Source organism: Salarias fasciatus, chromosome 15 (assembly GCF_902148845.1).
Source record: "Salarias fasciatus chromosome 15, fSalaFa1.1, whole genome shotgun sequence".
Classification (NCBI taxonomy): domain Eukaryota; kingdom Metazoa; phylum Chordata; class Actinopteri; order Blenniiformes; family Blenniidae; genus Salarias; species Salarias fasciatus.
The window spans coordinates 5,170,370-5,182,478 of NC_043759.1; the positions used below are offsets into that span (position 1 = coordinate 5,170,370).

General features: G+C 44.3%; 2 protein-coding genes across 2 annotated transcripts in view; both read right to left on the bottom strand.

The window, feature by feature from the left end:
- Positions 1-12,109, bottom strand: part of LOC115402059 (NACHT, LRR and PYD domains-containing protein 4C-like) — an 868,403-nt gene that overhangs the window by 711,216 nt on the left and 145,078 nt on the right. The gene's annotated exons all lie outside the window — the stretch shown is intronic.
- The window catches only part of LOC115402065 (NLR family CARD domain-containing protein 3-like), a gene marked incomplete at its 5' end in the record, with an annotated part of 50,758 nt that continues 47,421 nt past the window's right edge, over positions 8,773-12,109 (bottom strand). Inside the window, 2 exons of the mRNA XM_030110493.1 lie at positions 8,773-10,601; positions 10,904-11,077. Coding sequence (XP_029966353.1) covers positions 10,514-10,601; positions 10,904-11,077 — 262 coding nt within the window. The remainder of the gene's footprint in view (positions 10,602-10,903; positions 11,078-12,109) is intronic.

Sequence of the window (12,109 nt, forward strand, 5' to 3'; positions counted from 1 at the left end):
ATACTTTCAACAAAATAAGTTTAATCGGTTTCAAAATAGGGACACTGTGATCAAAGTGTTCAAGACCTGTGTGCCTTATCGTCAGGGGGGGAAGTCACGAATTACAAATACTCACTTTACTGTAATTATGTAGATTATTTAGGTTATTTGTACTTGTATGAGTATTTCGTTCAAGTGTGAATGTAATGTACTGTTAAAATCAAAAGTCACGCCCGCCGTTGGCCTCAAGTTGAATTTCAATTCAAAACTGTTCTTCTGCATCTCTGCAGTCAATAACTTGTCCGATCGCAACCCTGACGTGAAAGACTGCAATGGGGTGAATTCATCCCTATTCAATCCCTACTCCTTAAAGGGGAACGGTCGTTGCTCAATCTAGACGGTTTACAGACTTCCCAATAGCGTTAAGTGATGCCGACTTAACAAATTTACATGTATCTACCACACCACAGCAAACATAAGAGAAAAGAGCGTCTGTAATGGCTGCATTTCGGTGCCCCGCCCGCTGCCGTTATATGGATATGGGAGTATCTAATTATCTCCGAACCAACTGCAAATCACACGAAAGTCAAACGGGTGAGTAAATGTTGTTGTTATGAATGTGAAATAAGGTCCAGATTGTAAAAACGACCGTTCCCCTTTAAAGGTGCTGTAGGCAGGATTTTGCTAGTCAATGCTAATTTTTCTGTGTTTTCTTTGGATTAAATGTTAGAGTACCCATTGATAATCCTTTAGGAGTGTAGCATAATTGCACTACCGCGAGGGCGCAGCGTTTCCATCTGTCTCTGTTCTGAGCTGAAAAGGATTCTCGACAGCTCCAGGTATCTTTAACCAATCAGAAGAGTCGCTGAGGCTCTAACCGTGATTGGTCGAGAGACGTTCGTCGCGCATTCTTGTGGGAGGGGCTTAACGCCCTTGTGGGCGTGATGTCAGAGAAAACAGGACCGGACTGGCTGTGCTGGGTTTCAAATCGCCATCTTAGATGGGTCAAATCGCCATCTTGCTTAGGTTGTTACGGAGCACGGATCTGAGGCTCAAGTGCGGGAAAACAAGCAAAGGCAGGTTGCAGGTTAGGATGATGTTTATTGACAGAGATCTTGAGAGTAGATGGCGGAGATGCAGAATCCTGCCTACAGCACCTTTAAATAGCTGAAGAGGGCTTATCTGATCCCCACGCCATGGAATGAGGTCCGACCAGTCGCTCGTTGTGATAATATTGTTAGCCTCTCACTCCTCAGTTTGCATTAGTCTTTTTAAGTTGTGGCAACCTCAGAAATTACATTGAACCAACAAACTATATTACTTTGAGTGAATTCATTTTGGGTCATCAGTCAAAGATCATTTTAAGTACTGCTTACTTAATAAATGCAAGATTTTTAAGTTGATAACTCAAATAAATTGAGTGCCCACTTTTAATTTGTTAAAATGGCCAGTTTCTGTTGCCTTAATGTTGTGAGTATTTGGGAATACGATGCTGTCATGGGCACTGTGGACTGATTCTGCACAGACAGTATCAGGCTTTTAATAAGCCCAGAGGCAAATGGGAACTGCTCTGTTGAACTGTGTAAGTTTTATAGTAGTAGCAGGAGCAGATTAAATGCTCAATACTTCTCATTCCAGGTTTGACACAAAAAGTAACTAAACTATTTAGATTAACTGAACAAGAACACAACCAAACACAACTGCCAATAACACCATTAACATCAGAACATCGAAATAAATAATGAAATCATTGTTTAAATCTGGAATATCTCATCCCAAACTCCCATGATGCATTGCGGCACTACCATCATCATTGTTAAATTCTTCAAAGAGCCTGTTTCCTTTATGCTGTGACCAACTCTCACCATGCCGACGTGGTGTCCTTACCCTACTAAAAATGAATTTTAGTCACCATGAAATGTTGCTTGTATCGAGGTTTTTCATCCTGCTAACCCGCCGTCCAACTGGTCCAGGCATGGTGTGTGGCGAGAGGGAACTTAAAATTGTGAAGTCAACGTTGACAAAATCAAATTATCAAGCCAAGTTTGTTAAGTTATAACAACTTGAATTTTGTTTTAAACCCATCAACAATTAATTTTGAGTTCAAACTGCAAGCAAAATTAAGTTGATGTAATTAAGAACATAACAACTTTTTCATAACTTGAAAAAAATAGGTTTGGAACTTAGAAAGTTTATCAAAATCAACTAATCACAATTTTTTACTTGGATCCATGTATTAAATCAAGTGGTGTTAGAAGCCTCTGAGTTACTTTTTAGAGTGTGGACAACCTGCATACTGGCTGATACCAAGCAGCTTCAGAAAAGTGGGACCAGAAGTGGGACACAAAATTGACTTCACCACTGAAAATGCAAATGCAAATGCAAAAAACAAACAAAAAAACAAAAAATTGGCCACATTTACCACAACACATTATGTGACAATGACATGCTTCATGGATGTTAACTGCCATACATGTTGAAGCCCTCTGAGGCAACTGTTGTTGTGATACTGGGCTATACAAAAATAAACTGAATTGAATTGAATTGAACATGTAGTTCTCACTGTTGTGTTTTTATTTATCATTGTGTTGCTGCTGTTGAGTGTGTGAAAAACATTACATTCCAGAAAAAGGAAAATGAGGAGCACAGCTAATTATCAAGTTACTTATGTGCTAACGAAAAGCAATAACTCAAAAAGACTCCAAGTGTCAGTGACAAGCTTTATTATTGTTTGTCAGATACAAAAACGTGCTTCCACTAATATGAAAAACAGTCTGTGTGGCGTCCTGACTTGTGTGTGTGTGTGTGTGTGTGTGTGTCATCTTCTGTGATCAGCTGACTGTCTTCCTCAGCATCAGGTGTCTTGTCCTCATTCTGTTGATTTTGTCCAGGCTCCGACGTCCCCTCCTCGGTCTCCAGCTCTCCAGTCTCTGCATCCCGGCGGACTCCCGTCTCTGGTGCTTGCGGTGACACTTTCTTTAGCTGCTCCCTCCCGCCTCCCTCCGTAAAGTTTAAATTTAAGATGAAGAAATAAAATAAACAGATTTAGTATGAAGTGATTCTCCACTGCCCTCCTCCGCTGACTGTGTTTCACAAGTGAAGTTGGCTCGCAGCTGGGTGAAGCTAGTTCGCAGCTGTGCTAACCGTTAGCGGCTAACGTAACTTCAATCTGAGAGAAACAACATTTTCAGTAACATTGCTTATAAACAAATAAACTCGATTGCATTTATAAAAATGTCGAGAGCAAACAACCATGTTGGCAGATATGGAGTGGAAAGTGATGCTCTTTCATGTCACTGCTGCGACCCCCGCCGTCTGACGCCCCTTCATCATTTCCTCAGTCTGCTGCCCGTAATTTCTTTTCCACGTGGGAAACTGGAAAAAACAGAGATTGCCTTCTGTCCTGCTCCCATTCCGTCGATGCGACTTATTATGGCAGCCTGTCACGCAACACGATCTTCCCATTTCTGAGAAATAATGCCGCACTCAAACACGTGAATCACAGAGTGAGACGACGCCTGCAAAATGGCTTTTCAATCCCACAATGCAACAGAGTGACGTCACCACATATGTATCTTTTTTGTTGAATTTAATGTAGTGAGAGACATGAAAATAAGAAAATGAAAAATACACAAAACAGAATTTTGCCTTTTTTCAAACAGTCTGTTTTTTTCTGGAAACAAGATTGTAAAACAACACAAATAAAATTCACACACATTTACAAGGTTTGTGTGTTTCACATGACAACTTCTTCAAAACTGTGCTTCAGACCTTGCACTCTCACAGCACTGCTTTTGTGCATTTGCCACACGTAAACTTTTTGCAGTGAACATATTTACAGGGGGTGTGTTTGACATGACACACCTTCTTTAAAACGGTGCTTGGTCTGAGCAGACCTGGCACTCCCCTGGCACTTCTTTTTTACATTTTACACTACTAAACTTGTAGCAATGGAGACACTGGGCAGGAGCGGGGTTCTTTTTGCACCGGTGCTGGACTTTGCACTTCCTCCTTTTGCCGGGTTCATCTTGTGAGGCGGCCTGTTTGCGAAGAGCTTTTTCCTTTGCAATCTTCTTTGCCGTCACATGGGACTCAGCCAACTCACTGGCAAGCCACATCAGGAAACCTGACTGCCTTTCCTTCTGCCCTGTGCAGGCTTGGTGCAGCACATGGGCGTTCAGGGCTGCCATGTCAACCATGTTATAGAACAAAGAGATTGGCCATCTTCATGTTCCTGCCCTTACGCTGTATGCCCGCACCATCTGATCCATGGCATCGACACCGCATTTGGTTGAATTGTACTGGGCGATGGTGCTTGGCTTTCTTTTGTTGTTTCTGTTGTTTGTACACTGTCAGGGTGGCATCAGTTGTTGAAAACACCTGGGTACTTCCGTACCTCACCGATGTCAGCGTTTGAATGATCGGGTGTTTATAAATCCTGCGACTGAATCTGATCGTCATTAACATGTTACGCCCTGAAATATTTATAGTTCCGAAGTCGCGCCCACTGGGGTCAAACAGAGGTCAAAAGGAGAGATTTTGGCGAAAAAAAGAAACTTTTGGGAGCTGGAAATGGATCCTCTCAGGTCTGAGGTGGAGGTAAATCAGGAGGAGCTCTTTGAAAGAATAAAAACTGAAATACAGGGAAAAACGCTGCCCGGCAGCAGTGAGTCACTTGGCCACCAGATAAAATCACATTGCTCGGCACTGAGGACTGCTGCTGCAGAGCTCAAGACCTGAAAGTTCCGTGAGAGACTTTGTGCGCACGTCACAGGACGGTGTCCAGTCTGCTTCACCCAGGGCCCTTGTAAATGAGAATTCATCGTGGATCGATTTGTATGCCTTCCATGTATACTCGTGCATTTAACACGATTGTTTTCAATCAGAATGAAAAAACACCCATTGTGAAACAGAATTCACCCACTAATAGGGAAGGTGAGCTGGTTTAGAAAGTCATGAGACATGTTAGCTTTAAAGAGAGAAAGTCAACATAATGGCGCTGAAAAAACACCTGGAAACGTTTGCTTAACATAAGCCTCCCCCCCCACCCCCCACAAACAGACATTCATATGAAAATACACTTGCATATGTGTGCAGGCACACACACACACACATACATGTTTGTATTTCTATCGTTGTGAGGACACTCATTGACATCATGCATTTACTCGCCCCTGACCCTAACCCTAACCCTAACCCGCACCACAACAATGCATAGCCCTAAAGAAATGTTTTTGCACTTTTACTTTTTTCAGTAATAACAACATGGTCAAGAAAACACTGTTTCCCCTCATGGGGACTCAAAAAATGTCCCCACGAGGCACATCGTGCCAGGTTTTCCTATCCTTGTTGGGACATTTGTTCCCCACAAGCATAGTAAAACCTGTACACACACACACACACACACACACACACACACACACACTGTTAAATCAGGATTTTTCCTTCTTGACAGACTTTATCAGCTTTTAATTAAAGTGAACTCACAAAAACCAGAAAGTAGTTTTCCACTTTAAACGAACTTTCCTGAAATGCACCACATTCTTGTCTGTACATTTTCCCCACATTGTAATGACTGCATGATCAATCAATCAATCAATTTATTTTTGTATAGCCCAGTATCACAACAACAGTTGCCTCAGAGGGCTTCAAGATGTTACATTTGTCAGTAAAATTAAAAACAGTGAATAAGCATAATGGTAATATGTCAATATTTACAGTAACGAGACAGAACGAAGCAACCACCGCCTTCGACCCTCACATCCGGCAAGAAAAAACTCCAAAACCCAGTGGGAAAAGAAGAAATCTTGGGGAGAACCACAGTATGGAGGGATCCCTCTCCCAGGGACGGACAGCTTTGGCAACAGCTAGCATGAGACAATAAGAAGTAAAGCCTAGGACAATGTTGAGGACAGTTCGTTGGACGGTCCAGCACAAGAACCACGGATCCCAGCAGTAGAACCGAAGCCAGTCCACGGGCAGGACCGACAGGGGTGTCCTCCCGGTCCGGACGGAGCTTGTTCATAGGCCTTCGTAATAGTGGAGTCAGCAACTGAAACTGGAGAAGACTCCCCCTCGAAGGGGGGGACAGCAGGTGAAAAGCAATGAACGGACTAAAGGGAATAACATTCAGACATTAGAGGACAGGGCTCAGTGCACCATACTTCCCACAGCATTCTAGCTCCTGGGGCAGCTTTGTGGATACTTAACTGTTTAAACTAGTATTTAGTTAGTATAGTTTAGTTTAGTTTAATTTAGTTTGGTTTAGTTTAATTTTGTTTAGTGTAATTTGGTTTGGTTTAGTTTAATTTAATTTAGTTTAGTTTAGTTTAGTTTAGTTTAGTTTGGTTTGGCTTAGTTTGGTTTAGTTTGGTTTACTGTAGTTTGGTTTACTGTAGTTTGGTTTGGTTTACTTTAGTTTGGTTTGTTTTAGTTTAGTTTAGTTTAGTTTAGTTTAGTTTAGTTTGGTTTACTTTAGTTTGGTTTGGTTTGTTTTAGTTTAGTTTAGTTTAGTTTAGTTTAGAATCCCTAGCTGACCTGATCATAGGCTGCATCGAAGAGAAACGTCTTGAGCCTAACCTTAAATGTGGAGACTGTGTCTGCCTCTTTGACACCACTTGGAAGCTGGTTCCATAAAAATGGTGCCTGATAGCTAAAGGCTCTTCCACCTAGTGTCCATTTAGAGACTCTAGGAGTCACCAGTAACCCTGCATTTTGAGAGCGAAGTGCTCTGATTGGTTGATAAGGCGTTAAAGCATCTTGGAGATAGGTTGGAGCCATCCCATTTAGGATTTTGTAAGTGAGGAGAAGGATTTTAAATCTAACTCTAAACTCGACTGGCATGACATCTCATCACATCACCAGTCCACAGTTCACAGCAAGCCCAGGAAAGTTGCAAACATATCAGATAGGCCATAAGGTGAGCCATGAAGAAGTGGCTAGAAAATGTTTTTCGTTCCCATGTCTGGGATGAGAGATGCATTTTTGTTTAGAAAAAAACCCTGACAGACTTTACATTAAAAGTTCTCCACAATCCATGCTGCAGTTTTTTGTCAGAAGCCATATTTGAATAAAATGAAAATTCTGTGGTGCTAAATTCACTTGTTTTATTCATCAACATCCACTTTAGCAGCACAAGATCTCTCACAAATTGACATTCATACATTCACACTTTTAGTCATCCAGGTCACTGTTAACCCCCCATCTTCAGTGTGCCGTCCTCTGCCAATGGGTGAGGCTGCAAACATAACACCTTTCAGACAATGTCTCATCATTGCTGCTTGGGAGTTTGACCTTTTGCAGTGTTGGTGTAGAGCAGGGGTCGGCAATTAGCGGCCTGCGGGCCAAATGTGGCCCGCCGAACCGTTCAATCCGGCCCGCGAGAGGATTCCAACACGCGCGCGCACAAACGCACGCATTACCCCGGGCCCTCGAGCGGACGCACGCACCCCTGTTGGAGTGCGATATCTGTCATTGTGTTGCAATAGACAATCTTCGAAGGATGTGTTGTTTAGTTGTGGTTTCCGGTTTGTCACTGAAAAATAAAGAGGAGTGGCACCTCGTCTGGTGAACAGAGAGCGCAAGTGAGTGCTGCACCGAGCTCACCGTGTGTGTTTATTCTCCAGTAAGTTTGAGTGTAACGGTGTGTTTCCACCGGACGCGACGCGAATTTTTCGGGCGATGAGATTACATACAAAGTCAGTACATACAAAGAATTACAAACAGAGAACTTTTAATATCTTGCTCAGAATCAGTGCATCTTTTTAAATGAGTGAAAAGATTGCAGTGCCCCATATGTCAGAACGGGATGAAACGATACGGCTTTCACCTTACGGCCTAAGACAGGGGTCGGCAATTAGATTTGGCGTTGGTCCATGTTTTTTTTGGGCACATGAATCGCGGGCCGGATTGGACGGTTCGGGGGCCCGGATTCGGCCCACAGGCCGCCATTTGACAGTCACTGGCCTAAGAGAACTGAAAGCTCAATGACTTCTCTCCTTTGTTTGGAACAAGCTTTACTTTCTGAGCTCTTTCTCCCACCAGCATGCACACACTGCTCCCTCAGCTTCTGAGCTGAGTGCCTCCAACTCCCTGAACTAGCAGACTGCTTCCACCTGCTGCCTCAACCTGCTGCCTTCAGGCAGAGAGACACACCCAGACCTCACACAGTGGGGGCGTGGCCTGCAGCTCAGCTCCACACCAGGATTTCCATGAGCATCAGCTGAAACGCATGCAGACACAGCATGAAAAACACAGCTATACAAACACATAGTTACAAACACACACACACACACACACACACACACACACACACACACGTGCAAACACTCACATTCTTACATGTTCATAAAAAAAGAGGGAGTAAATGAGGTACGATCCATGGTGCTGAAACATTTACACTTGTTAACTAAACACACTGCCCCCTCCACACATGTTCACAGAAGAATATTTCTTCCCTCCCTCCGTCTCTCTCTCTCTCTCTCTCTCTCTCACACACACACACACACACGCTCACAAAGTTCATCTGTTGAAGAAATTTCACCCGCTTCATGAGCCATTGTACAGCTTTTTAGCATTTTTTAGATGTTCAGTTGTTTTGTCAACAGTGTTCACGGTACAGGTTGGGAACAGCTGTGGTTGTATGGTGCCTGTTAAAGGAGCACAGTTCTGGCTGCTGGGGGGGGATGTTGACCCTGGCTGGACGTGGCTGACCAGCTGTTTACTCTCATTGCTACTTGGATACCACTCCGATGGCTGTGTAAGGCTCAAAAGATGCAACAACGCACTTGTTTTCAGTAAAGCGTGATTTATTTGAGTCCCATGAAGATACAACGATCTGATTTCCAATTGATCCCGACAGGTTCCAGTAAGACGCCAAAGAAAGTGGCCTGACAGCTGTTTGACAGCTCCACAGCGTTTCCACAACGTTCTCTCAGCGCTTTAAAAACCTGTTTGCCCTTCCGGAGTCACAAATATTAGTTTCAGTTGGTTTCAGCACACACGTATGAATATACTAAAAGTATTCACTCAGACAGATTAATAACGTGGTTCACACACTAATAAATGATTAATACTAACCGTGTGACTGTAACGACCAAACAGAGGGACACAAGCAGTGGTGCACCACTCAGTATGGCTTGGGGTATTGTTAGGTCCAGTGGGAACTGCTTCCTGTGGGGGCGGAAACGTTGAAGAGCAGTTCGATATTGCTCCACTCTTCTCTCAAGGGACTCTATTTGGAGCTTCATGATATGGTTCTCTCATGTTGAGGTGTGGAAGGCCACACGGCGCTCGTGATTCCAACGTCAGCTATAGTCACGTCATTTATCTCCTTTGTGGGCGGCGAGTCCTGAATAACGCGGGCATCGAGGTGCATTATTCAACACTTGCTGTTGAGCCCGTTACTCTCTGGTTCTCGCTGTCTTTGACTTGATGACAGGAAGCGTTTGAAAATTCACCATCAAGTGACTGATGAGGACTTTGGACTGGGATTAAACAAGTTCTCTTCTTCCCACTCCTTTTTCAGCAGAATAAGAAAAAAAAAAAAGGGGGGGGGGGGGGTTAATGTTGCGGTTTTGTCTTTCTATTGTAATCACTTGAATTATTGATTGTTCTAACCAAGTTTCTTGAATTACGAATATTGTTTTAGTTAAAATCATTGAAATTTCATGACATGGTGGATTACAATATTCTGCAAATTATGTATAAAGTACAAAGAACACTTCAGCCATAGATATTCAGTACAAAGAACACTTCAGCCATAGATATTCAGAGCAGATTTAAAAAAAGAGAAAGAAACTACAACTTGAAGGAGCAGGGATCTTCACCAAACCTAAATCTAGAACCACAGTGAGGGAACGTTGCAGTTCAGTACAAGGAGTCCAGTTATGGAACAATCTAGATCTAGAATCAGAAGAATGTAACTCACACACCACATTCACTATGTTTTAGATCCGAGTCACCATCAAAACACAAAGAAGCACAAAGAGGATCTGATATGAAGCAGCAGTGTGAAGAGCCAGAGAGGCTGCAGGCCGCTCACTCTGCTGCTGTCTGGGAGTTGTCTGCTGGTTCTCCTCTGGGGTTTCTGTTGTTTGCTGCTGGTTTTCAATATTGACAGAATATGATGACATGAGATGAAGGAGCAGAGAAGATTAGTTCATTCTTCTTTCTGCTCACTTTCATTCAAGCTACTGAAAACTGTTCAGTATTGACTGAGCTCAGAGAGAAATGGATTACAGATCACATGAAAAGACTGATAACAAGGAATTTCCTGACAGACTTCAGTTTACAAACTGATTTTATATTTTCAGCCAACATCAGTTCTTTAGAGCCCACAAGATGATGAGATTGATTAGAAAGAGGAATGTCTCAAACAGGGAGGAGGAGGAGGAGGAGGAGGAGGAGGACACACAGTGATTAATCTTTGTCACATCCTGAGGAACCCTGGTTCGATGCTGGACTCTCACAGCTCTTCACACTGTACCACTGACACTCGGAGCTTCTGCTAGGTCCTCTGGATGAAGCTCTGCTCTCAGTCGTCCTCAGAGTCATCCTTATAGTCGTCCTCAGAGTAATCCTGATCGTCATCCTCATCGTCGTACTCGAAGTGTTCCTCGTACCTGCAGAGAGATGAGAGGAGATGATCAGAGTCTCTGAAGCAGTGAGGACTTCAGTCCTGTTCAGAGCAGCAGTCAGCAGCTCAGAGCTCATGAAGGACCACCACTGTCAGACCAACACAACAAGCCTGTGGCTCCTCTGATTGGCTGACTGTGTGTCCTCTGCTGTCCAATCCTGAAGCTGCTCAGCGTTCTCCTCTCACAGCCTCACTGAGAGTCAAACACTGGATCTTTGTTCTCACACTGACTGTGTTTAGTCCAAACCTGCTGAGAGCAGCATGGACTCACTCCAACCATCTACTGACCTCAGAGTCTGCAGGCTGCAGTCTGGACTCTGCTGAAGATCAACCAGCTGCTGCACATCTGGAGCCTGCAGCCGGTTGTCACGCAGGTCGAGCTCCTTCAGGTGGGAGGGGTTGGACTTCAGAGCTGAGGCCAGAGAAGAACAGCTGATCTTTGACAACCTGCAGTAAATCAACCTGAATAAAGAGAGAAAGCAGCAGAACCAGTGAGGAGGAACCGATCAGATGTATTAATGGAGAAATAATCAGCTCCACATTACTGAGTCCTGATCAATGAGCTGTTCTGTTGTTGTGGATCTTCATCACACACAACATTCACACTCCTCCTCATGTCCACACACACCAGTCAGCTGCTGCTGAGCTCAGTCCACTCTCTCACTGCAGGATCAGAGTCTCAGATCACAGCTGCTGACAAACATTTCTCCTTCTACAACAGGAACAGACAGTCAACTGACCCCAGAGTCTGTTTCAAGAAATGAGCCAAAGCAATGGAGAAAAACTATTCCTCTTTAGATGGGACTAATCAGACTGGTCCTTCGTCTCCATTTCTTCTTCTTCAGAAGGTTGGAGCTCCGAGGAAGTGAAAGAAGAACTGGGGTTCTTCTTCTCTCTGATTTGTTTGTTTGTTTTTAAAGTAGTGAACTCGGGGCGTGCATCAAGAGAGCTCTACTACAGATCACCATTGGTGTAAGCCACCACAAGAAGATAAGGTAACTGAGTCCACAGGCAGAATGTGAAGAGTGATTAAAGATCAGTGTGATCATGCAAATGTGATAGCGATAGTGTTTCATGCAAATATGACCTCTGACCCCTCAGAGGGCCAGAAGCAGGTCAGAGAGGCCCTCAGTGCTCAGACAGTTGGTGGCCATCACAGAGCCCAGACCCGAGCCACTTCCCCAGGCAGACGCCCACGCGCCGGTCCAGCAAAGCCCCCCCCCCCCCGACAGGTGACGCGCCCCCGCTCACGCGCCCTGGGCTTTTCCCACCAGGAGCGCTGAGTGTCTCGCCCCGACGGCGCTGCAAGTCACTACGTGGAGACGTAGTGATGTCAGCGGAGGCGCCCTGTCATCTTTCACCCCCACTCCTCCGCCAGGCTCGCGGCGGAGTCGGGAAAATATAACATCCACTCCCTGCCGTCATGAGGCACGGAGTGTCAGGATAGGTGAAAATGCTATTGCTACACCCGGATGTTCCGGGCTTCAAAAGAGC